General features: G+C 44.0%; 1 protein-coding gene across 1 annotated transcript in view; it reads right to left on the bottom strand.

The window, feature by feature from the left end:
* kcnt1b (potassium sodium-activated channel subfamily T member 1b) overlaps nucleotides 1-26,259 on the bottom strand; it is an 88,386-nt gene extending 62,127 nt beyond the window's left edge. Inside the window, exons 1-2 of the mRNA XM_045706785.2 lie at nucleotides 25,577-26,259; nucleotides 13,099-13,137 (exon numbers count right to left, since the gene is read on the bottom strand). Of these exons, the coding sequence (XP_045562741.1) occupies nucleotides 13,099-13,137; nucleotides 25,577-25,725 (188 nt within the window). The 5' untranslated portion in view covers nucleotides 25,726-26,259. The remainder of the gene's footprint in view (nucleotides 1-13,098; nucleotides 13,138-25,576) is intronic.
* Between the last annotated feature and the right edge of the window lie 1,243 nt (nucleotides 26,260-27,502).

Here is a 27,502-nt window from a genome sequence, read left to right as displayed (position 1 = left end):
ACATATACTGTAGCTATCTAATGAAACACATTGACGTTCATGTAAAGCAATTACATTAATAAGGGCCCATGGACTGGACGCTGGGGTGTGTCTGGGAGGTTACAAATGATGGGAGAGCTAACTGTGACTAACTGTGAGTCAACTAATCTAAAGTGGGGGTGAAACAGATTTATTTGATCTCTTTCTGTAACAAAATGGTTGCCTCCCCTAACTCCTGCAGAGGGTAAAAAATAATGGGCTCTAAGCTCCTGCAGGGACCTTGGAACCTTGTTTGTGCCTGACAGAGGTTAGATTGTATACTACGAGATGTGTAGCTATTGAGCCAGAATCTTCCTCTGCATCTCGCTTTCATTCATTTCATGTTTCATGAGCTGAAATAAAAGATCCCAGAAATGTTCCATATGCACAAAAAACATATTTCTCTCAACTTTTGTGCACAAATGTGTTTACATTCCTATTAGTGAGCGTTTCTCCTTTGCCAAGATAATCCATCCACCTGACAGGTGTGGTATATCAAGAAGCTGATTAAACAACATGATCATAACACAGGTGCAACTTGTGCTGGGGACAAGAAAAGGCTACTCTAAAATGTGCAGTTTTGTCACACAACACAATGACACAGATTAGCATGCTGACTGCATGAATGTCCACCAGAACTGCTGCCAGAGAATTTAATGCTCTTTTCTCTCCCATAAGCCGCCTCCAATGTCGTTTTAGAGAATTTGGCAGTATATCCAACTGGCCTCACAACCACAGACCGTGTGTATGGTGTCGTGTGGGCGAGCGGTTTGCTGATCTCAACGTTGTTTAACAGAGTACACAATGGTGGCGGTGGGGTAATTGTATTGGCAAGTTACAAACACAATTGTGTCACACCCTGATCTGTTTCACCTGCCCTCGTTATTGTCTCTACCCCCTCCAGGTGTCGCTTGTTTTCCCAGTGTATCCTGTGTTTCCTGTCTCTCTGTGCCAGTTCGTCTTGTATGTTCAAGCCTACCAGCGGTTTTCCTGGTTTCCTGCTTTGCCTTTTCTCCTTTTTCTAGTACTCCCGGTTTTGACCCTTGCTTGTTCTGGACTCTGTACCCACCTGCCTGACCATTCTGCCTGCCCTGACCTCGAGCCTGCCTGCCACTCTGTACCTCCTGGACTCTGATCTGGTTATGACCTTTTGCCTGTCCACGACCATTCTCTTGCCTATTCCCTTTGGATTTATTAAACATCTTAAACTCCAACCATCTGCCTCCTGTGTCTGCATTTGGGTCTCGCCTAGTGTCATGATACAATTGCATTTTATCAATGGCAATTTGAATGCACAAGAATACTGTGATGAGATCCTGAGGCCCATTGTGAGGCCAATTTATTTTTAAGGTATCTGTGACCAATAGATGCATATCTGTATTTCCAGTCATGTGAAATCCATAGATTAAGGCCTAATGAATTTGTCAATTGACTGATTTCCTTCTATGATCTGTAACTCAGTAAAATCTTTGAAATTGTTGCATTTATATTTTTGTTCAGTATACATGCACACACAAATGTATATTTTATTAGAATTCACAATGTAACTTAAATATTTAATTTTCATTCACATTGAACGCACGCACATGTGTGCGTGCAAAGACATGCACACACACACACTATTGCCTACGAGAAGATTACGATTTCAAGCCGCTTTGAAAATGACACACTGAAGTGAAGACTGTGCACTGTATATAAACATCAAACAGCTTTTTGAAGAGAACAAAGCTGCTTTAAATGCTCTGTTATCTGATTCACTATCATCTGTTGGGAGAAGTGAAACCATGATAAATGAAAGAGACAGATGTTTCATTCCATATGTCTTGTTAATTAAAAGGCGTAGAAGTAACACACACAGATGACAGTGTCAGTGATTGTTACTTCTCTAAGGTAGACAGGACAACCATGGGGGGGGAGTGTGTCACGATTTCCACCGAAGGTGGCGCCTCTCCCTGTTCGGGTGGTGCTCGGCTTTAGGAGACTAAATCCCTGTCAGGCTAGGTGGGCGATGTTTTCCACCAGATTCCGCTTCACCATCTCGTATAGACCAGGTTCCCAAAACACTAAGGCTGACGCACTGTCCCGTCTCTATGACACTGAGGAGAGGTCGATCCATCCCACTCCCATACTTCCGGCCTCTTGCCTGGTGGCACCGGTGGTGTGGGAGGTGGACGCGGACATTGAGCGGGCATCACGATCAGACCCCCCTCCACCAGGTTGTCCAGCTGGTCGGAAGTACGTTCCGCTTGGTGTTCGCGATAGATTGATCAGATGGGCTCACACGCTACCCTCCTCTGGTCATCCAGGTATTGATCAGACGGTGCGGGGTCTTAGAGGGAAGTACTGGTGGCCCACTTTAGCTAAGGACGTGAGGATGTACGTCTCTTCCTTTTCGGTGTGTGCTCAGTGTAAGGCTCCTAGACACCTGCCTAGTCAAACCCACTGCTAGCTAGCCGACCTTTACTGACTAGCAGCACTGTAGAAACTAATACATTACAATGGAACGATTTGACTAGTGCAGTGTTAGCTAGCTACATAGTTGTCTTTGTCATAGTTTGATAATTGTGTAGTTTAGAGTAATTATCGAGGTTAGCTAGCCAGCCGTGCCGCGACGCCGTTGTCCAGACTCCAGACTTAGTCAACACACCTAGTCATCGTCAAACCCACTGCTAGCTAGCCGACCTTTACTGACTAGCAGCACTGTAGAAACTAATACATTACAATGGAAAGATTTGACTAGTGCAGTGTTAGCTAGCTACATAGTTGTCTTTGTCATAGTTTGATAATTGTGTAGTTTAGAGTAATTATCGAGGTTAGCTAGCCAGCCGCGACGCGACGCGACGCCATTGTCCAGACTCCAGACTTAGTCAACACACCTAGTCATCGTCAAACCCACTGCTAGCTAGCTGACCTTTACTGACTAGCAGCACTGTAGAATCTAATACATTACAACGGAACGATTTGACTAGTGCAGTGTTAGCTAGCTACATAGTTGTCTTTGTCATAGTTTGATAATTGTGTAGTTTAGAGTAATTATCGAGGTTAGCTAGCCAGCTATTTTCATCCCCCGCGACACCATTTTTCCAAACCTAGCCAACTATTACCGACGAGCAGCATTGTAGAAACTAAATACATTACAAAGGAAACTAAATACATTACAAAGGATTAGTGCTATGTTAGCTAGCTACATAGTTGCTTTTGTATCATGATAAGGTGTAGTACTGAAACTATCGAGGTTACCTAGCCAGCTACACGTTCAAACAAAGTCAACAACGCAGTCACTGCTAGCTAGCCTACTTCACCAGCCAGCAGTACTGTATCACTTGTCATTTTAGTCAATGAGATTTTTGCAACGTAAGCTTAACTTTCTGAACATTCGAGACGTGTAGTCCACTTGTCATTCCAACCTCCTTTGCATTAGCGTAGCCTCTTCTGTAGCCTGTCAACTATGTGTCTGTCTATCCCTGTTCTCTCCCCTCTGCACAGGCCACACAAACGCTTCACACCGCGTGGCCGCTGCCACTCTAACCTGGTGGTCCCAGCGCGCACAACCCACGTGGAGTTCCAGGTCTCCGGCAGCCTCTGGAACTGCCGGTCTGCGGCCAACAAGGCAGAGTTCATCTCAGCCTATGCTGCCCTCCAGTCCCTCGACTTCTTGGCGCTGACGGAAAGATGGATTACCACAGATAACACTGCTACTCCTACTGCTCTGTCCTCGTCTGCCCACGTGTTCTCGCATACCCCGAGAGCAACTGGCCAGCGGGGTGGTGGCACTGGAATCCTCATCTCTCCCAAGTGGACATTCTCTCTTTCTCCCCTGACCCATCTGTCTATCTCCTCATTTGAATTCCATGCTGTCACAGTTACCAGCCCTTTCAAGCTTAACATCCTTATCATTTATCGCCCTCCAGGTTCCCTTGGAGAGTTCATCAATGAGCTTGATGTCTTGATAAGTTCCTTTCCTGAGGATGGCTCAACTCTCACAGTTCTGGGTGACTTTAACCTCCCCACGTCTACCTTTGACTCATTCCCTCTCTGCCTCCTTCTTTCCACTCCTCTCCTCTTTTGACCTCACCCTCTCACCTTCCCCCCCTACTCACAAGGCAGGCAATACGCTTGACCTCATCTTTACTAGATGCTGTTCTTCCACTAATCTCATTGCAACTCCCCTCCAAGTCTCCGACCACTACCTTGTATCCTTTTCCCTCTCGCTCTCATCCAACACTTCTCACTCTGCCCCTACTCGGATGGTATTGCGCCGTCCCAACCTTCGCTCTCTCTCTCCAGCTACTCTCTCCTCTTCCATCCTATCATCTCTTCCCTCTACTCAAACCTTCTCCAACCTATCCCCTGATTCTGCCTCCTCAACCCTCCTCTCCTCCCTTTCTGCATCCTTTGATTCTCTATGTCCCCTATCCTCCAGGCCGGCTCGGTCCTCCCCTCCTGCTCCGTGGCTCGACGACTCATTGCGAGCTCACAGAACAGGGCACCGGGCAGCCGAGCGGAAATGGAGGAAAACTCGCCTCCCTGCGGACCTGGCATCCTTTCACTCCCTCCTCTCTACATTTTCCTCTTCTGTCTCTGCTGCTAAAGCCACTTTCTACCACTCTAAATTCCAAGCATCTGCCTCTAACCCTAGGAAGCTCTTTGCCACCTTCTCCTCCCTCCTGAATCCTCCTCCCCCCCTCCTCCCTCTCTGCGGATGACTAAGTCAACCATTTTGAAAAGAAGGTCGACGACATCCGATCCTCGTTTGCTAAGTCAAACGACACCGCTGGTCCTGCTCACACTGCCCTACCCTGTGCTTTGACCTCTTTCTCCCCTCTCTCTCCAGATGAAATCTCGCGTCTTGTGACGGCCGGCCGCCCAACAACCTGCCCGCTTGACCCTATCCCCTCCTCTCTTCTCCAGACCATTTCCGGAGACCTTCTCCCTTACCTCACCTCGCTCATCAACTCATCCTTGACCGCTGGCTACGTTCCTTCCGTTTTCAAGAGAGCGAGAGTTGCACCCCTTCTGAAAAAACCTACACTCGATCCCTCCGATGTCAACAACTACAGACCAGTATCCCTTCTGTCTTTTCACTCCAAAACTCTTGAACGTGCCGTCCTTGGCCAGCTCTCCTGCTATCTCTCTCAGAATGACCTTCTTGATCCAAATCAGTCAGGTTTCAAGACTGGTCATTCAACTGAGACTGCTCTTCTCTGTGTCACGGAGGCTCTCCGCACTGCTAAAGCTAACTCTCTCTCCTCTGCTCTCATCCTCCTAGACCTATCTGCTGCCTTTGATACTGTGAACCATCAGATCCTCCTCTCCACCCTCTCCGAGTTGGGCATCTCCGGCGCAGCCCACGCTTGGATTGCGTCCTACCTGACAGGTCGCTCCTACCAGGTCGCGTGGCGAGAATCTGTCTCCGCACCATGTGCTCTCACCACTGGTGTCCCCCAGGGCTCTGTTCTAGGCCCTCTCCTATTCTCGCTATACACCAAGTCACTTGGCTCTGTCATATCCTCACATGGTCTCTCCTATCATTGCTATGCAGACGACACACAATTAATCTTCTCCTTCCCCCTTCTGATAACCAGGTGGCGAATCGCATCTCTGCATGTCTGGCAGACATATCAGTGTGGATGACAGATCACCACCTCAAGCTGAACCTCGGCAAGACGGAGCTGCTCTTCCTCCCGGGGAAGGACTGCCCGTTCCATGATCTCGCCATCACGGTTGACATCTCCCTTGTGTCCTCCTCCCAGAGTGCTAAGAACCTTGGCGTGACCCTGGACAACAACCTGTCGTTCTCCACTAACATCAAGGCGGTGACCCGATCCTGTAGGTTCATGCTCTACAACATTCGCAGAGTACGACCCTGCCTCACACAGGAAGCGGCGCAGGTCCTAATCCAGGCACTTGTCATCTCCCGTCTGGATTACTGCAACTCGCTGTTGGCTGGGCTCCCTGCCTGTGCCATTAAACCCCTACAACTCATCCAGAACGCCGCAGCCCGTCTCTCACGTCACCCCGCTCCTCCGCTCTCTCCACTGGCTTCCAGTTGAAGCTCGCATCCGCTACAAGACCATGGTGCTTGCCTACGGAGCTGTGAGGGGAACGGCACCTCAGTACCTTCAGGCACTGATCAAGCCCTACACCGAAACAAGGGCACTGCGTTCATCCACCTCTGGCCTGCTCGCCTCCCTACCTCTGAGGAAGCACAGTTCCCGCTCAGCCCAGTCAAAACTGTTCGCTGCTCTGGCACCCCAATGGTGGAACAAGCTCCCTCACGACACCAGGACAGCGGAGTCAATCACCACCTTCCGGAGACACCTGAAACCCCACCTCTTTAAGGAATACCTAGGATAGGATAAAGTAATCCTTCTAACCCCCCCCCCCCCCCCCCTTAAAATATTTAGATGCACTATTGTAAAGTGGTTGTTCCACTGGATATCATAAGGTGAATGCACCAATTTGTAAGTCGCTCTGGATAAGAGCATCTGCTAAATGACTTAAATGTAAATGTAAATGTAGAGGGGAGTTACAGCCCTTTCCCGTTCCACAGTGACCTGTCGGTGGATTTCCTTACTGATTTTCCTCCATCACAGGGGAACACTACGATCCTGTTCGTTGTGGATACGTTTTCTAAGTCCTGCCGTCTCCTCCCTTTGCCCGGTCTGCCTACGGCCCTGCAGACCGCAGAGGCCCTGTTTACACACGTCTTCCGGCACTATGGGGTGCCTGAGGACATAGTTTCTGATCGGGGTCCCCAGTTTACGTCCAGGGCGTGGAGGGTGTTTTGTGGAGCGTCTGGGGGTCTCGATCAGCCTGACCTCTGGTTTTCACCCCGAGAGTAATGGGCAGGTGGAAAGGGTTAATCAAGATGTGGGCAGGTTTTTGCGGTCATATTGCCAGGACCGGCCAGGAGAGTGGGCGAGGTTCGTCCCATGGGCCGAGATGGCCCAGAATTCACTCCGCCACTCTTCCACGAACATGTCACCGTTTCAGTGCGTGTTGGGCTATCAGCCGGGTCCTGGTACCATGGCATCAGGGCCAGACCGAGGTTCCTGCGGTGGAGGATTGGGTGCAGCGCTCAAAGGAGACCTGGAGAGCCGTCCAGGAGTCTCTTAAACAGGCTGGGGGACGGCAGAAGGTGAGCGCTGACCGCCACCGCAGTAAGGCTCCAGTGTTCGCGCCGGGAGACCGGGTCTGGCTCTCGACCCGAAACCTGCCCCTCCGCCTGCCCTGCTGGAAGCTGGGCCGATGGTTTGTAGGGCCATTTAAAGTCCTGAGGAGAATAAACAAGGTATGTTATAGGTTAAGGCTCCCCCCTCACTATCGTATTAACCCCTCGTTTCATGTGTCTCTCCTCAGGCCGGTGGTAGCTGGTCCACTGCAGGACGCTGAGGTGTGGGAGGTCCCTCCTCCCCCCCGGACATCGAGGGGGCACCGGCGTACACTGTCGGGTCCATGCTGGACTCTAGGCGTCGGGTGGGGGGCCTGCAGTACCTCGTGGATTGGGAGGGGTACGGCCCGGAGGAGAGGTGCTGGGTAAGGAGGGGGGTGTCCGCTGTCCGGATCGCCCTGCACCTCGTCCCCCGGGTCGTCCTCGAGGCCGGTGCGCTGAGAGAGCCGCGAGTTGGGGGGGGGGGGGGTACTGTCACGATTTCCACCGACGGTGGCTCCTCTCCCTGTTCGGGTGGTGCTCGGCGGTCGTCGTCACCGGTCTACTATGTGCCACCAATCCTTTTTTCTTTTTCGTTTGGTCTTGTCTGCTTTGATTGTGCACCTGTTCCTTGTTTAGGTTAATTAGTGTGGTTATTTATTTTCTCCCTACCCGCTTTGTTTCGTGCGGGTTTATTTTCGTTTCCCTGTTTCTATGTTGGGCAACGTTATTTTTGTTCATGTATATTCATTCAGGTTTTTCCCTAGATTGTTTCTTCTAGTGGTGTTAACAGACTGTATTTAGGTCCTGGGCCTGTATGTTTTGGATGGACTCATTAAACATTTTTTGCATCTACTCCTCTCCTGCGCCTGACTACTACACCCACCTCTCGTAGAGAGTTCTGACAGAGTGACTGAGATGCAACCAAACAGTTGGACACTTGGAAAATTGTCTAGGTAATTTCCTACACATTCTAAACACGTTCAGAACAGTTATCCCATCGGCTGAGCCGAGGCTTGTTTGATAGGAGACACACAGCTGTGTTGATTTCCCATGTTATCTTCCTACATACATTTATTTGCATACTGAACAATATTCTATATATCTCTCTCTCTTTCTCTCTCTCTCTCTAGTCAACCAACTCCACTGCTCTAGTCAACCTATTTCTATCTTTGATGGCTGTGGATAGAGTAAAGTCAGACTATCCATAATATACACAAAGTGATCAGAAATAGAAATAGCAGTTCTTACTCAAGCACAATGTCTGTTGAGATATGTTGGAAGTAGAGAATCAGGTGCTCATGCAAATACAAGACTTTTAAAACTTTCAAGCATAGGCTATGTTTAGCTTTCAAATGTACATTTATTGATCAACAGAACCAGCCTTCCATAGCCTTCTGGTTTGGATCGTCCAGCCCAGGCTGACTGGAGGTGTATTACAACACAGAGACTACAGCTTTCAGGGAAACAACCGAGCCAGTCCCTGCATGTCTAACAACTCCTACTTGGAGGTCTTGTTCTGTGGTTGCCATGGCGTGTTGAGGAAGCCTAGGCAGAGAACTATGTCAATTTTGTACTGTTTTTTTTTAAAGTGTTTTTTATTGAATTTTTTAATAAACCCCTTTATAGGGGGCTTTTCCGAACAACCACCAAGTGTGGTGGTCTTACTGCCGCTTTTACAGTCACCGAGGCATCACCCAGGTGGGTGGTACACTTTGATAGTGGATGATCCAGCCTACTTACTGTCATGCCTACTCCCTCTTTCCAGCGCTCAACGTCGCCGGTCTACTAACCACCGGCCCTGGCAACCATTATTACGCACACCTGCTCCCCATCATTACGCCTGGACTTCATCACCTTGATTATATTCCCTTTATTTACATTTTACATTACATTTTAGTCATTTAGCAGACGCTCTTATCCAGAGCGACTTACAGTAGTGAATGCATACATTTCATTTAAAAAAATTCCATACTGGTCCCCCGTGGGAATCTAACCCACAACCCTGGCGTTGCAAACACCATGCTCTACCAACTGAGCCACATGGGACCATTTAGCCCTCAGTAGCCTCAGTCACCAGGCAGTATTGGTTTGTTGTCCTGTTCAGTACGAATCCCCTGTTTTTTTGCACCTGTTTCCTGACTCGTATTTGTGACAGCATACTGCCTCGCAATATGGAAGCATTAGAGGAGAAAACCATCTTCTAGAAGGTCCAGGAACAGGGTCATCTGCTCGACCAACCCCGCGACAAGCTGGCGCAACTGGGTAAGGCCATGGAGGAGGTTCTCCACCGCCTCAACACTACCAGGGAGGCTATCCATACCCCTATCAGAGGGTCTCCTACCAAGGGTCGTCACAGTGAGCCAGTCCCCCAGCCTACCCAGCCATCCACCCAGGTCAGCGAAGCCCTATTGTCCCTTCCGGAGAAGTATAACAGTACTTCATCAAAATGCCATGACTTCCTACTCAAGTGCTCCCTCTATTTCGCCCATCAGACGGGAGCCCCAACCACCGAGAGGTCCAAGGTTGCCACGGTCATTTCCCTACTGGTCGGGCGGGCGTTGAAGTGGGCTACCACCGCCTGGGAGAGAGGAGTGGAGGAGCTGGGTTCCTATGAGAGGTTCACGGCTCTGTTCGGGACGGTTTTTGACCATCTTCCAGAGGGCAGAGAGGGAGGTGAGCGACATCTCCAACTCCAGCAGGGTCCCCAGACCGCTGCGGAGTACGCCCTTACCTTCGGACTGTGGCAGCCTCTAGCGGATGGAATGAGACGGGCCTCCACACTCTCTTCTGGAGAGGACGGCGCAAAGAGGTCCAGATGGAGTTGGCGTGTCGGGATGACAACCTATCCTTGGACACACTCATCACGATGGCTATCAATTTTGATAAACTTCTTCGGGAGCGCCGTTGCTCAACTCGCCACTCACCTCCCACCTTTGGCTGTCCTGAGGCTGAGCCTGAACCCATGGAGGTAGGGGCCACACACCTCTCCCTGGCAGAGCGGAGTTGCCGGAGACAGCTGGGGCTCTGTCCCTATTGCAGCCAGGAGGGGCACCAGCTTCAGCGGTGTCCGGTGCGTCCCAACCCCGAGTCCACTAGGGCAGAGGTGATCTTCCGTCTCCCAGGGTAGGTGTGCGTATTCCATCATCGTTTTCTGCCAAACCCTTTCTGGTTCCCATTTCACTGGCTGGCTGTCTCTCAGGTGTTGTCTCTACAGCTCTAGTGGACTCGGGTGCCACAAGGAATTTCCTTGACCAGGCCCTTGCCTCCTCCCTGAACATAAATTCGTACACACTCTCCTCTCCTTTTCCGGTCCAAGCCCTGGATAAGCAACCATTGGGATTTGTCACAATCACGCACATCACAGCACCACTCACCTTCACCGTGGGACCCATGCACCAGGAAAGACTCCCCTTCCTCATCATCATTCCTCATAATTTATTTAGCCCTCAGTAGCCTCAGTATCAGGCAGTTTTGGTTTGTTTTCATGTTCGTTTTGTTAATTTGCCTTGCATCATTGTAATTAACCTCTCCTACTGCACCTGCTTCCTAACTCCCTGCGTATACGTGACACTTACGAAGGAGAAGCTATACACATCGAAGATGACAAGGTGCCCGATGAAAAGCTCCGGCGCCGTTCTGTCAGATGTTTTCCAGCCAATTCCTTGCCTGGCTGCACTATCAATGATCCCTCCGCTCAAGACACTAATTTTCCAAACTGGCTAGATTCATCTGAAGCTGTGGACGACCATCGCCCAAAAATCACCAGATCCCCAAAATTATTGTGCGCCTTTGAGATTCTACTTGGAATGAAATGTATAATTATTATTACTTGTTCTGTAATTAAGACTGCTAGCTAATTGACTTCTTCACATGCTCCACATTCATTAGGGAGGAATTTATGAAGCAGGACATAATCTATTTCCCGTGTTCAGCCCCCTGCATTAGACAGTGATGATGATACATCTTAAAGAAACACTGTTGCTGTGAGTGGTAACACGATCAAGATTGATTATAATCATGTTTTCCATTCTAAATTGGTGTTTCTGAGTCAATTCCAAAGCCTGGTCAGATCACATATCACATTATGTAGGACCACTTTGCTCTCAAATATCCACTTTGACCACAAGAGCAAAATACAATTTGTAAGCTATAACTGCTTGTTTTTTTTAACCAAAGTTATTTTATGATACAAGATACTGTTTCAAAAGCGATTTGACTTTGAACTATTTTAGTACATGAAATTAACAAATCGAGTACCAAATGCTCAAAAGCAGAATGCCATCATATGGAAATATTGTGAGGAAAACCCTGTTTTGTTTAAACATTTTGCCACCCACTGCTCGATTGATTCTTTCTCCATAAATGGCAAGCAAATAGGGCTGGGAATTGCCAGGGACCTCACGATACAATATTATCATGATACTTAGGTGCTGATACGATGCGTATTGCGATTCTATATGTATCAATGATTTATCACAATTCTATATGTATTCCATTTCGATACGGCAATTTTATTGCGATTCAATGTTCCAAACATATTGCTCACTATATGTCTGCTGCAGAGGGACAAGAAAGAACCATCATAAAAACGAGTTTTGATCGGTCATGGAAATAAAAGTGCTGAAAACATGTTGACTCACCATTTAAAAATAAGACTGAGGGCCAAGCTATAGGTGGAGAATCATTTTTGGCGCAGGTACAGCCGACTAGCGCTAGCTAGCGTTAACTACGTTTTTTGAGAATCGACACAATAGACACAATAGAATATAATATAATATCGTCCAAAATAATTTTGTGATACTAATTCCCTTCCTCCTTCCCTCCCCTTTCCTGCCCCACCTCTAGAGGGGAAAGACGATGGGAGAGAACACTTGTGCCAACATTTAAGCTCAGCTGCATGCCTCTGACACCGCACCATCAGCACTTACAGCATCCCTAAGGAAACCTATTCACCGTCCATCTCCTCGGCAGACAGATAGACAGACAGACAATACAGAAACCACAGAGAGCACAGAAAGCATGTTATCAGTTATAATTTCCAGCCTGCCAGGCATAGCAGCCCACAAGAAAATGAACCACACACGCACTACATCAAAATTGCTGTTTGATTTAGTGGCGTTGGTGATTGTTCTGCGGGCCGGAGCGCTGTATTGATATTTGTTTTAAATACGCGATAATGTGATTTTAGTAACCAGTAGCCCGTTTAGCCCACTTTGATAATGATCTCTCTAAAAAGTAATTTGGAATAAAATGCTGAGGGAACACTTATCAAACCGGCTGACAATGGTTGATAAGCGTTCCTCTATGAAGACAATCAATTACTAATTTGCAGTTCTTCTAGATAGCACTATACAATATGTACATTGTAATGCCTACGGTACGCTGCAATAATGTATAGGCAGGCAAGCAGACAGTCAATGTACTCCAACCATATCCACTGACTGCATCACTGAACAAAATCAAATAATCTGAAGGTTTTAGCACCTAAAGTACTTCTCTAAACTCCTCCAGTGGTTGATGACACAAGCTCAACGGTTTTATCTGGTGCTGTGACTAAGGCAACATCCTAAATGGCACCCTATTCCCTATACAGTGAGTGCACTACTTTTGACCAGGTCCCATATGGCTCTGGTCAAAAGTAGTGCTCACTGTATAGGGAATAGGGTGCCATTTTGGACGCATGCTCAAGTCAAAAGGGAGGGATAGAAGAACGACAAGCTGTGTGTGTTTATCAATCTCCCATAGTGGACAGAGTCACAGGACACATGCCATGCCATGCTAGCATGATGCTGGAGGTCTGTCCCAAATGGCACCCTATTCCCTACATAGGGCACTACTTTTAAGCAGAGTCCTATAGGCCCTAGTCAAAAGTAATGCACTATATAGGGAGTCGGGTGCCATTTGGGATGTACCCTGGGACTTACTGGGCGTTGGTAGAGTCCATACTGTACTCCTCCTGATACCTATAGGCACAGCACACATGGACACAGATAGGGAGATGTTAAGAGGAGAAAAGGAGGAAAGGAAGAGGGAGGGATGGGGGGCAGCGGCATGCTTTTATAGAGGACACATAACACCAGAAAGACAAAAGGGTCTCAGAGTAGGAGTGCTGATCTATTAGCAGGTGCCATGATTTACAAAAATGAAAAACTGATCATAGGTCAGGATCACGATCACACATTAGGATTGACAGGGATTCTCGGATACAATGCTTTGATTGGTTTAAGAACAGACGGGAGACTCTCATTGCAAACCACAGGAGACTACAGGACAGCAGGAAGGAAACCCACTGGGTCAATCGCAATGGCTTCAGCATTCAAATGACGACAAATTGGACAGATTATACTTCGTTCTGTAGCAGGTTGAATGAATGTATCATGGTGACATTGAGCCGAGCGGTGCCATGGACACATTAATAACATATGGTGACAGCAAACAGAGAAGGATAATGTTGAGAATCAAAGGCTCAATGTCAAACATGGAGGATATGCGAATAGTCATGGAGGATATAAGAAAAGTGAGTCAATTAAATAAGAATTTGTTCTTAACTGACTTGCCTAGTTAAATAAAATATTTTTTTAAATCGGAATGAAATCGTATGGAACAGATTTGTATAAAATGACTGTACCATACTTTATACTGAGCAATATGCTAGCTAAAGTTATAGACTTCCTGAAGTTTGCTAATGAGAATCTTAGTTATAAGAATCAACAGCTTATAGAGAGAGACCTTGGGGAGAGACCATTACTTTACTTACAATGTACTTTTGATCAAACATAGTCAGAAAAATAAACTAATATGGACAGATTGAGTTCTTATTAGGAGGGGCATGGTAATTCCCTAGATATAGTACCTGACAAATTAAAAAGATAGAATCGGACAAATACCTTTTATGGATTTGTCACTTCCTATACTTGTAGATGGATAAAAATATTCAAATATTTTTTTGGAACCTGTTCCTGATCTAAGCATTTTCTCAAGCGACACTTAAAATAGGCCTACTACACTACCGTTCAAAAGTTTGGGGTCACTTAGAAATGTCCTTGTTTTTTAAAGAAAAGTACATTTTTTGGTCCATTAAAATAACAGCAAATTGATCAGAAATACAGTGTAGACATTGTTAATGTTGTAAATGACTATTGTAGCTGGAAACAGATGCTTTTTATGGAATATCTACATTATCAGCAACCATCACTCCTGTGTTCCAATGGCACGTTGTGTTAGCTAACCCAAGTTTATCATTTTAAAAGGCTAATTGATCATTAGAAAATCCTTTTGTAATTGTGTTAGCACAGCTGAAAATGTTTGTGCTGATTAAAGAAGCAATTCAACTGGCCTTCTTTAGACTAGATGAGTATCTGGAGCAAACACCAGTCTCGACGTCAACAGTGAAGAGGCGACTCCGGGATGCTAGCCTTCTAGGCAGAGTTCCTCTATCCAGTGTCTGTGTTATTTTGCCCATCTTAATCTTTTCTTTTTATTGGCCAGTCTGAGATATGGCTTTTTCTTTGCAACTCTGCCTAGAAGGCCAGCATCCCGGAGTCGCCTTTTCACCGTTGACGTTGAGACTGGTGTTTTGCGGGTACTATTTAATGAAGCTGCCAGTTGAGGACTTGTGAGGCATCTGTTTCTCAAACTAGACACTCTAATGTACTTGTCCTTTTGCTCAGTTGTGCACCGGGGCCTCCCACTCCTCTTTCTATTCTGGTTAGAGACAGTTTGCGCTGTTCTGTGAAGGGAGTAGTACACAGCGTTGTACGAGATCTTCAGTTTCTTGGCAATTTGTCGCATGGAATAATATTCATTTCTCAGAACAAGAATAGACTGACGAGTTTCAGAAGAAAGTTATTTGTTCCTGGCCATTTTGAGCCTGTAATCGAACCCACAAATGCTGATGCTCCGGATACTCAACTAGTCTAAAGAAGGCCAGTTTATTGCTTCTTTAATGAGCACAAAAGTTTTCAGCTGTGCTAACATAATTGCAAAAGGTTTTTCTAATGATCAATTAGTCTTTTAAAATGATCAACTTGAATTAGCTAACACAACATGCCATTGGAACACAGGAGTGATGGTTGCTGATAATGGGCCCCTGTACGCCTACTCTATGTAGATATTACATAAAATATCAGCCGTTTCCAGCTACAATAGTCATTTACAACATTAACAATGTCTACACTGTATTTCTGATCAATTTGATGTTATTTTAATGGACAAAAAAAGTGATTTTCTTTCAAAAACAAGGACATTTCTAAGTGACCCCAAACTTTTGAACGGTATTGTACATCAGAGGCAGATTACAATGTTGTCCAGGCCACATACTTTTGAGCTAAACCTAAATCCCTGAGCTCAACTACATTCAGGTCACTCAGTGTGGATGAAGAGAATAGTGTGTTGCGCATCACAATCAGGAAGTAGTCAGGACCCTGGAGAGGTCCAGTAACCACTTAGGTGTGAACAGAGATGTTTTATCCACACTACTCTAAACTGGAACTCATCACCTATTGAGTCTCTAAGGCGAAAACTTTTGACTGCCAAATAAAAAACCCTATTTTAGTATTCAGTCTGTCCCTGACATCGTTGTACACTGCAACATTTTTAGAAGCAATTTATTTGGACAGTCTTCAACAGATGATCTACACAGGTGTTTCTCAACTGCAGTCCTCTTCTACCCTTTTTTGTTCATGCCCCGTACAAGCACCCCTGATTCAACTAATCAAGGGTTTGATGATTTGCTGGAGAATATACATTTGCAACCTTGGGGAACTTGACAAACTTCACACTGATATACAGTATAGATGTTCAATCAATCAATAATTTACACGCTGTCTGTTTGATTTATTATGTTTCAGTTGACATTTAAAGAGCGACTGCCTTTAAAAAGCAACAAATCCCTTTGAAAACGGCCTATGTGGCATCGATTCGAGTCAGAAACAGTTATTCTAGTGTCAGAATTGACTACAAAGTGTAAATAGGATAATGGGGGACAAACATCATTAACGAAATGCGTAATCGGTCAGGAAACACACCCCAAAGACTGAAATCTCATTTTTCGAATGAGATTTAAAAAAAACACACTTGCCAATCAGCGTGTTCAGTGGCTCTTTAATACAAATCCAACTGAAAGTCTGTTGATAGTCTGAGCATTTCTAAGCTATACATCATATGTAGAGGTTGGGACAATCCAAATACAAGTGAGACTGGTGTCTCCATGGCAATGGACAGAGTGGTTTTGTCAACATCTCTCTAGGTGAGTGTCGGTCTGTTTGATGGCTGTAGTTGAGGGCTGTGAAATGAACAATAAAGATGGTATCTAATTATAAAGCACTTATCTGGTACTCAAGCGGTAGGCCATACACAGATGTTCTTCCTCTCATCAGCTCTGTTGATTACATATCTACTGCTACATCAACAACCACTCGATCTCTGCCTCTGGTATCAGAGGCATCACAGGCCCACTGGAAGAGCCTGCAAGTCTCTGTTGTCTTGGTAATCATGCAGGTGAGGTAGTGTATCATAAACACTGTCACATTCTGTTTAGCCCCTGAGGCATGCAATGCAGGAACAAATTGATTCTCACCTCACCTTGACAGTAGATCCGGCAAACCAATTTATATAAAAAACAGCAACTGCTAGTGCTAAACCAGTGCTAAACACTGCATGTATTTGTGAATTAATGCAGATCCATGCTGCTAACACTGGCTGAACCCTCTGTCACTTGTTCCCTCAAGGACCTATTGAAATGTTGTGGGGCCACATGAGTCTCTGCAGTAATTTAGAGGGATGCTGGAACTTGTAGTTTTGATTCCGTTTCCCAAAAGTGGAAGCTTGCCTGCAGTGGGGCATAAAACTACACCCCTCCTGTGGTCACACCTGCCTCTGCCAACACCTCTGGGGAATTACTCTGTCCTTATAATCCAAAGGGACAAACAGTGACTTAAACATGTAAGGCATTTGCATTTAGTGTTTGTAAGGATCTCCACGCATGCACACACAAACATATACACCCTCCTGAATGTTAATGGCAGCTTTTAGCTCCACTCGACTATCAAAGTAGGGATTGTGGGTAGGAACTCACAACGCACCAATCACGACAATGCTTCCATGGGGGCTACTTCGCTTTGCAAGTCAACTGATGAGCTACTGCATCCGCTCCAGAACACATCCCTAATGATAACAATTGTGACATAATTTACCATGAGGACCACGTTAAAGGGTGACTGCACTCCCTGATTTGGCCTCGTTTTGAAGATTGCTGATTAAGAAATGCTAGTGGACATTGAATTAAACCAAACAAGAGTTGTCTTGGGGGTGTAGTTTGATGGTGGTGTTTTATGTTTGCATACTCTGGCTAATACTGTTGTGTGCCCCCCCCCCCCCCCCTGAGTCATCATAGTAATAACATAGCCACTTCCTTAAAATAGTCAGAAATAATTTAGGATAAATCAAGACATCTGTCATTAATTTAGACGTTTTTGCCGAGGAGGTCTTAGTCACGCAGTTTTACACCTAGCTAAGGTGTTTGGTGAAGTATTTCTCAAGTAAATAATTGTGCATAAAAACTAGTCAGCGCATTGCATACAGTCTATCGAGTCGGGAAAGTATGGGAGCGCGCTCAGGACTGATTTTTGAGAACAATAACATGTATACAACTTCATCAACTGCAAACTGTCAAGCTATCGTAAATAAAGCACAAGTTACACGCTGTTTATCAGTGCTCAAAATCACTTGCTAGCTAGCTAAATGCCAACTCTGTGTTTGTCAATTAAGCTAGCAAGTAACGTTAGTAGCTAGCATGCTTCGGTGCAGTTTAGTTTTTAACAACTTTCTCACTATCTATTACCAGAGTGTGCGTCTGTCTGGCGGTGTCTAATAGGGAATCATGTTAAAAAATTAAAAAACAGGGGTTTGGGTTATTGATAAATTGTTGTTGGGATACAAGTGCAAACGGATCATCTCAACTGTCATTTTGCACCAAAAAGTGGCAGACTCGAGTGATTGACACTGTCAAACAAATCAGAAAATGACCACGCTTAAAGCCAAGGGTTATTTCAACATCGCCTTGGTGACGTGTTGTCTTATTTAAACAAGTCTGAGGTGCTGTGTAATGTGCAGGTCTGTCTGACTTCTTGGAGATTTTGGCTGCTATGTTTGGATGGAGTGTGCAGCACAGCTACTTCTCTCGTGTTAGTGGGCACTGGGCAAGTGGGCATGATCGTAATCCATACCCAACCCTCCAGTAAATAGTGACAAACTCACTTAGAAAGCTCAGCTTTGGACGAGACTGGAGTTATGCTATTTACACTTTGTAGTCAATTTTGACACTAGAATTAATGTTTCTGACTCATATCGATGCCACATATGCCGTTTAAAAGCAGAGAAGTTGGTTCTAAGGGACAGTTGACTTTTAAAACAGCTCATTAAGCCAGAGTTGCTAAAAGGCAAGGAAATCATAACTGAACAGTTATATTAAGAAAGCTAGAAATAAGCACCAACACAACCCAAGAGATGGAGATTTCAGATGCACTTCCCCTTATACAGTGAGCTCCAAAAGTATTGGGACAGTGACACATTTGTTGTTGTTTTGACTGTGTACTCCAGCACTTTGGATTTGAAATGATACAACAACTACTGGTTAAAGTGCAGACTGTCAGCTTTAATTTGAGAGAATTTTCATCCATATCGAGTGAACCGTTGGGAACAATTTCAGTTATATGTATATTAAAGTAGTAAAAAGTGAAGTATTTGGTCCCATATGCATAGGGTGCAATGGCTACATCAAACTTGTGTCTCTACAAATGTGTTTGATGCATTTGCTGTTTGTTTTGGTTGTATTTCAGATTATTTTGTGCCCAATAGAAATTAATGGTAAATAATGTATTGTGTCATTTTGGAGTCACTTTTATTGTAAATAAGAATATAATATGTTTCTAAACACTTCTACATTAATGTTGATGCTACCATGATTACGGATACTCCTGAATTAATCGTGAAAAATGATGAGTGAGAAAGTTACAGACGCACAAATATCATATCCCCATGATATGCTAACCTCTCACAATACAATAACAGGGGAGGTTAGCATTTTAGGGGATTGATATTTGTGCATCTATAACTTTGTATATGTGAATTTGTCCCACTACTTTTGTTCACCTAATATGGGGGGACTATGTTCCAAAACTGCTGTACTTTCTAAACAATTCACCCGATATGGATTAAAATACCCTCAAATTAAAGCTGATAGTCTAGTCTGCACTTTAACCTCATAGTCACTATAATTTCAAGTTTTGGAGTACAGAGCCAAAACATCAACTAATGTGTCACTGTCCCAATACTTTTGGAGCTCACCGTAGCTAGCTTCAGTAACACCTGCTATGAGTATACTGAAGGCAGCAGCTAATGGAGTGTGTGTTAACTTCTAAGATCTTGATGATTAAGTTGTACGCTAATTAGGGCACAGTTAAAGGTGCAACCAACATTTCTATTAAATTGAGTAAATAGCCAATTTAAGTACAGATATAGAGTAACGGATTAGAGATGGATTGATAAGAAGACATCCCAGAAGGGATCCTGGATAATAACTTGGTTCATGTTCTCCCTCCCACTAAAGGAATAAAAAATACAGCATTGAGTCCAATCAACTAACAAGCTCCTGTATTTTAACTAAGTAACCCCTTGGAAAGGTGCTCTTGGATTTATTAAAAAGGTGCGCTTGAGGTATGGGGATATCATTTGCATTTACAAAAATGAAAAACAATCTGCCAACTGTATGGGCAATTTGCACTAATAGATCATGTCTGGCACGACATACAGTGTGTGAATGACGATAGTAGTGGCCCTACATTGAACAACAGCTGAATAGGATAAGCCTATACATAATCAATTATTGTGGTACAGGGGGCTTAAGAGAGGACTGGTGAGGTTGTAAGAGATTAAACTAAGGCAGAGAACTAACAAAGAGAAAGAACATTGCGTTCAGTCTTTTCAAGCACAGCACTCTCCTCATTTCAATTAGAAAAGCAGCAGCCTCGGCCTGCAGAGGAACAAATCCCCCTGCAATCCGTCATCAGCATCCTCCAGCCATTCCCTAGACAAAAGTTGTTATTACTATTGAGGCCAGAGCATTGTGGCCAAGCCATTGCTTTTTGTCATTTAGCAGACCCGTAGCAATTAAGGTTAAGTGCTTTGCTCCCAAACTCGATCCTGGGGACCCCAAGGGGTGCACATTTAGATTTTTGCCCATCATCAAGCTTTAATTATTTGAATCAGCTGCGTAGTGTTAGGGTAAAAACCTAAACATGCACCCTTTGCGGTCCCCAGGACTGAGTTTGGGAAAGCCTGATCTATATGGATACAGTTACAAAAAATATTTTGATTTCATAACATTAAGGGACAGACTTTGGAAGCATAGAACATAGCATATTCCCATAACCATTATATAAATGATGATTTATCCCTAATGTATCAAACCTGAGTAACATCTCAATTGAGATGCACACAATTAATCTATCTTTTTAATTTCAGGATATAAGGCACATGCTTTGGAAGCGAGTACTATTAATCCTATAATCGCATAATCATAATAGTCCCATAATCAGAATATCGTACAAATATTTTACAGTATAAAAGAACAAGATCTTACAGTATCAACTTCCTGTATCCTTGGAAAGAAAACTACTATATTAGCTTACTGTAAGTTTTGGTTACACTGTTTGTTTACATCCTACATCCTTCCGACCAGCTGTTGGTATGAATGTACCGTGAAGCATCCTAGCACGGCACTGAGGGGGTTCCTAGGCATTTAAATAATGCCGTAATGAATAACTAAACAGAGAGGAGTGAGGAGGAATGGAGCGGTGGGTCAATGGAGATGGGTCATATTATGGATTCTCACTCCTTCCTTCCATCTCTCCTTACTTCCATCCTTTCTGGAGCTGAACACTGAACACGTAGAGGACAGGTCTCACACTGATCATGTTTCATTGCCTTCCCATGGAAAACTCTGATCTCTGACTGATTGACTGACTGACAGCATCCTTTCTGTCTGAAGGAAGTGAATTAAAAGTGATGGCAAGTGGGAATTTTGTTGCAATCACAGATACAGTAATGTAACGTTTTTGTACTATAAAATGTTTGTCACACAATACATGGACATGTAAAATGAAATGATATGGACACTATTATGCAAATGAGAGCCTCGACGTGGATGTTGATTAAAGGCAGCCCCCCGCACCTCTCTGATTCAGAGGGGTTGGGTTAAATGCGGAAGACACATTTCAGTTGAATGCATTCAGTTGTACAACTGACTAGGTATCCCCCTTTCCCTTTGAATTTCAGACAAGATCAATGCATAAAAGATCAGCACTCCAGACTAACTATCTAATGTGTGGTGCTGTTTGACTATCTAATATGATAACGGATATTACAAACGTCTCAGACTATCTCTGCTATACTCTGCTGTGTCTATCATTCCATGCTGCAGCAGTAAATCAACACTGTAGGCTCTTCAGTGAAGACTGCTGTGCCTGGCTGCATACAGTACACTCAACAACAGTGGGCCGATTTACTCTCATTCTCACTCCAGTGTATTTAGATCAGTGCACGATGACTCTGAGGCTTTTGTGAGTATATTAAGCTGCATGGGCTTAGAGTCATAACCACCATTATCATAATCATCTGAGGAACACTATTTTGTCCCTGCACGCAAGCACACACACATGAATGCACATACACATGCACAAGCGCTAGTGATGTACGGGTTGACTCATAACCCGCAGTCCCCGCGGTTATATCCACGTGGATGAAGGGTGGGTGCGTGGTGGGCAGACGGGTTGAATATAGAGAAAACAATGCATTAAAAATCCATAAATGTATAATTCTTGTGCAATTCATATCTATAGGCTATATTGAGGTTTTTCATTAGGTCTTAAATATATTTGCTGCATGAGAGAAACAGAGATGAAAGTGAAAACAAACTTTACCACTGTCAACTAGATTTAAGCATTCATTCTATCAATGTTTTATGACTTTTATTATTGTGAGCAAGGGTTAATGTAGTATTCTAGGGAACCAAGTAATGACATAAGAGAAGCTGCATCTAATTATAGACAAGTTGACTAACAAATAGCCTACCAAAATGTCGGAAATTATAAGCAGAAACATAGGCCTATGTAAAAAGGCCTGTCAAAAAATTGTTCCGCCACCTCTGACTGTACAGTGCATTATCTATATTTGGGGGTTAGGGTCGGGTGTAGGCCTTAGATTTTCACATATAGTCTGGCAGTTGTGGATGTGTTATTAGCAATTGCGTGCGGGTGAAACAGTTGACGCGCATCACTAGCACGTGGACACACACACACACAGGGCTCTTTACACTTCCCAATCATCTCTGTCTCAGAGCCTAAGGCTGACAGCATGGGGAAACAACAACAGGGGATAAAAAATAGGCAGGGCAGACAGGAGAAGAAGATCTGCAGAGGCCTGGTAGCTTCTACTGTTGAAAATAAATAGAAGAGAGGACAAGAACAGTAGTCTAATGTTTGGAAAAGATTTGGTGAAGTGGTAAAAGAGGATGATATGTATGTTATGTATGATGATTGTGAGGCGCTATACAAATTCGACAGCCACAAGAGGAGGAATTCAAATTGAATCAGCTCTGTTTTGTTAGGGCAAAAAACAAAATGTACATCCATTGGTGTCCCGAGGACCGAGTTTGGGAAACTCTGACCTAATATGATATTAACTCCTGCAGAATTAAGCATTTCTTGCAGTAAAATGATACACCAAATGTACATGTTGAATCAGGAACAGGAGTGGAGAAATATTATTAATTTATTATAGGATGTTGAGAGAATGAATGCGCGGTTAGGGACCGTGTGTAAAGGGTGCCAGCTTTATCGGCATCATAAACGCTGATAGTATTTCAACCACATAAAATATGCATCCAAGCTGAACTGAAATCTTATAAACAAGCATGTTGAGTCGTTTTAACAGCTTTTAATTTCCTTAAAACTGGTCAAACTGATGAAATTTGGACATTTTACATGGAAAGGCTTTCTCGTTGTTTTAGAGTTAGGCCTATTGCATTTTCTCTAAATGTCTTTGCTGCGCGAGAGAAGCAGAGATGAAATAGAAAGAGAAAACAAACTTTCCGATGTCAACTGGATTGAAGCATATCTATTTATGACATTATTCTGGTGAGCAAGGATATATTTAGCATTCTAGTAATAACAGAAGAAAAGCTACATGTATCTAATTATAGTGAGGGTGCAAAGCACCTCACACCATATTTTTATTTAACCAGGCAAGTCAGTTAAGAACACATTCTTATTTACAATGACGGCCTACCGGGGAACAGTGGGTTAACTGCCTTGTTCAGGGGCAGAATGACAGATTTTTACCTTGTTAGCTCCGGGATTCGATCGAGCAACCTTTCGGTTACTGGCCCAACGCTCTAACCACTATGCTACCTGCAACCCCTAACAAATAGCCTGACTAACAAATAGTCTACATAAATGTTGTAAATTATAAGCAGAAACATAGATCTATCTAAAAAGGCCTGTCAAAAAATAGTTCCACCATCTCTGACCGTACAGTGCATTTTCTATATTTGCGGGTTAGGATCGAGTGCGGGCCTCAAATTTTCACTTTAAATCAAAAACATGAAGTGCCTGTGGCCCCACAGGACCAGGCTTGTCTACCCCTGCTCTATGGTATACCAGCTACAGTACTTTAGACTCCATAAAAAGCCCCCTGATGAATTTTTGCTGGTGGTGCAGCAGTGGGCCTCTTGAGTTCTGCCTCAGTCTGTATTATTGATGAGAGATAGTGCCTTTGAAATAGAAACATATACTGCCTACAAACTATACTGTCCTATTTTCACAGGCAGTAAGGCAGTATACTATAGCCTCAGCAATATTGCATTCGCTTTGACAGAATTATTGTTGTAATGGTATACAGAAAACGATTAACATACGTGTGTCAATGTTTCTGAATAGCCAGTGACATTGGAAAATCACATGTAAGTGGGTCCAATGTGCATAAATGTCAGAACTAAACATTACAGGCATATGTAACTGTTAATAATGTTAAAACTGCTGTAATTAACTGTTTTGACTTGGCACAACTCTCTGCAACTATTAAAAGATTTAACACCCTGCACCAAGCTCAACCTTACTTTGCCCCTCTGGATTTTGCTACACAGCAAAAATACTGTAGCAGACTCAAAACATTGTTGCAAGTTTCTGCCCAACCAACATCATTAATTGAACTATGCAGTAACTTGCTAAGAGAAACGGCGAGAAGGGATGAGAATATTAAAGAGAGCATTTTAACACCCATACTGACTTTTATTCAGGCAGGCCATTGTAGGCTGCCTGCATATCCTCCCCCTTAATGAAACCGTGCAGTCCCATTCAGAGAGAAGCATCTCATGTGACTTGGCTGGGGAGTAAAGGTAAGGCTATTCCACTGTAGTTGCTGATGTGCTCTGACACACATGTAGCCTAGGCTACACACATAGGCGACACACACACACACACACACACACACACACACACACACACACACACACACACACACACACACACACACACCTCTCTCATAATCCGCTGTGGTTTGCATTGGAAAGCAGACAGTAACTGAAAGGTTTCTGGTTAGAATTCTCGAATCCCCGAGCAGACAGGGCTCTGTCGATGTGCCCTTGAGCAAGGCATTTAACGCTTATTGCTCCTGTAAGTCGCTCTGGTTAAGAGCGTCTGCTAATTTACACAAAAGTAAATGTCTATCATAGAAATTTAAATCGATTAAATCACTTGAATGAGCAAAATATCAATACAAATGTGTCAATATCCTCCATGCAACCAATAAAGCAATTGTACGGTCTATAAAGAGCAGCAGCATCCTCGGAGTTATGTAAGCGATGCACAGGAATCAAACTGCAGACATAAAGAAAAACCCAGAAAAACCTTAAACAGGAGGCTTAGAAAAAATATGATTTACAAGTGGGTGGCACATACAGCGCCAATTTCCGCAAATGTAACAAACAGTCCCATTGCGTGCATAAATCAGTTTCATAAATCGCGCATAACATGTGTCAATATAGCCTTAACCTATCAACAGACTGGAAAACAGAGATCGCGATTTGTTATTTTCATTTTTGCAAAAAGATATAATCGACTAAGGAATGTAGGGTATATATTCGATACGAATGTATCATTACATAGGCTAATTCATATCCTTTGCCTAAATATAATAATAAATAGCTTATATGGGATACAATTTCACTGCGCTTTGCGCCGCGCGCTTGAAGCATCACACGGGTTTGAGGATGCTGCAGGTTTGATATCGAACTGGTGCTCTTAGTCTGAAACATGCAGCGGCTTCATGCGGGTCAATGTGCGGTACCTTTGCCCAGCATCACTCCCAAAAGAGCCCATCGTCCGTATCGGCTTCAACGGGTTGACCCAAGTCGGCTCCTCCGGTGTTTTCGTCGCCTCGGTCTTGACGTCTGGGTCTATCTCCGAAGGAGACGGCGTGAGTTTAGCGCCTGCCATCGTCCACCCTCTCCCAAGTTACCCCCAGCCGAGAATGACCAATATGTTACCCCTCAGTTGTCAATACCAGCCTATGGAGCGACTGAAATTCAAAACTGCATCCTGAACGCACTTCTGCGGCAATATAGACCGAGGTAGACTTGTTTTCCATTCCTTTCTGCATCACACAATCATGTGAGAAAGTGCTGGGAGCTTATTGTTATTGAGCAGCACTCCATCCTTCGGAGATGTGAGGTCCATTGCATCTCAGCCGCAAGACGTCATCAAACCAGCGTGCCTCTGTTGCTAGTGTAGCTGTACTAATTGTTACATAATTTGCAAGATGTGCAAATGGGGGCATGATCAAAGATTTATTTTGATCACTGCACATTGCCACAGCTGTCATTCTGTGCACCAAAATATAATGTGTATTAACAGTTTTGTAGTGTAAAGTGTCTTTACCCCATTATGAATTAATAACCTCTACAAGATCGGTGGGTCCCCGCAGGAAGGTTGAGCTAAAGTAGGCTAATGCGTTTAGCATGAGGTTGTAAGTAACACGAACATTTCCCAGGACATAGACATACATGATATTTGCAGAAAGCTTAAATTCTTGTTAATCTAACTACACTGTCCAATTTATAGTAGCTATTACAGTGAAAGAGTTATGAGTTATCAAGACAGTTATGAACTTGAAAAGTTATTAATAAACCAATTAGGCACTTTGGCCAGTCTTGATACAACATTTTTAACAGAAATGCAGTGGTTCATTGGATCAGTTTAAAACTTTGCACATACACTGCTGCCATCTAGTGGCCAAAATCTAAATTGCGCTTGGGCTGGATTAATACATTATGGCCTTTCTCTTGCATTTCAAAGATGATTGTACAAAAATAGCATTTTTTTTCCTTTGTATTATCTTTTACCAGCTCTAATCTGTTATATTCTCCTACATTCATTTCACATTTCCACAAACTTCAAAGTGTTTCCTTTCAAATGGTATCAAGAATATGCATATCCTTGTTCAGGTCCTGAGCTACAGGCAGTTAGATTTGGGTATGTCATTTTAGGTGAAAATTGGGGAAAAAATGGGCGGATCCTTAAGAGGTTTTTAATGCATAGGATCACTAAGGTGAGGTTTATTAATTTACAAAACAGCAGTGATGGAAGACTTATTCATACTGTGAAATCTCAGTAATGCTTGACGCTCGCAGTTGCCACCAGATCTGACACTCCTATAATCAGTAATCACTCCCATGTCTCATCTAAAGTGAGTAGTCTTTTACAGTGTAGACACAACACCTGATGTGGCACCACCAGACCAACAGCCACAGGTGCACTGCAATTAACGAACACTAGGATGCTTGTACGCACTTAATATAGGAGCTCATTTATAACACCAAAACAAAAATGGAACCTCCACTCCTCACCATGGCCTACAGTATATTATCCAACATTACTGAACCCTCAAAACCTTTTATGTTGTCCTACAGTGAAGAGGATAATACAAGGAAAGACAAAAAGACAGCCTGTCACAAACACTTTAGAATGATCAATAGATAGCAACTCTGGGAAAAGCAATTGCAAGAAGAAAAGTGAAGGAGGACTGAGTCCAGTAAGGGAAGAAAATTATATATGTAATGTAATAAAAAAGTGATAGAGATTGAAGGGGGCGCAAGAAAAAAATAAAGATTTAGAATGAAGGATGGAAAAAGGATGAGGAAGAAAACAAAGGAGGAAACAGAGTAGAGGACCGTACTCAGTCTCCACAGAGTCACCTTGTGGTGATGGAGAGAAC

The sequence above is a fragment of the Salmo salar genome, chromosome 24 (genome assembly GCF_965601325.2).
Source record: "Salmo salar chromosome 24, fSalSal1, whole genome shotgun sequence".
Lineage (NCBI taxonomy): Eukaryota > Metazoa > Chordata > Actinopteri > Salmoniformes > Salmonidae > Salmo > Salmo salar.
This window is presented reverse-complemented; position numbering and strand designations above follow the sequence as displayed.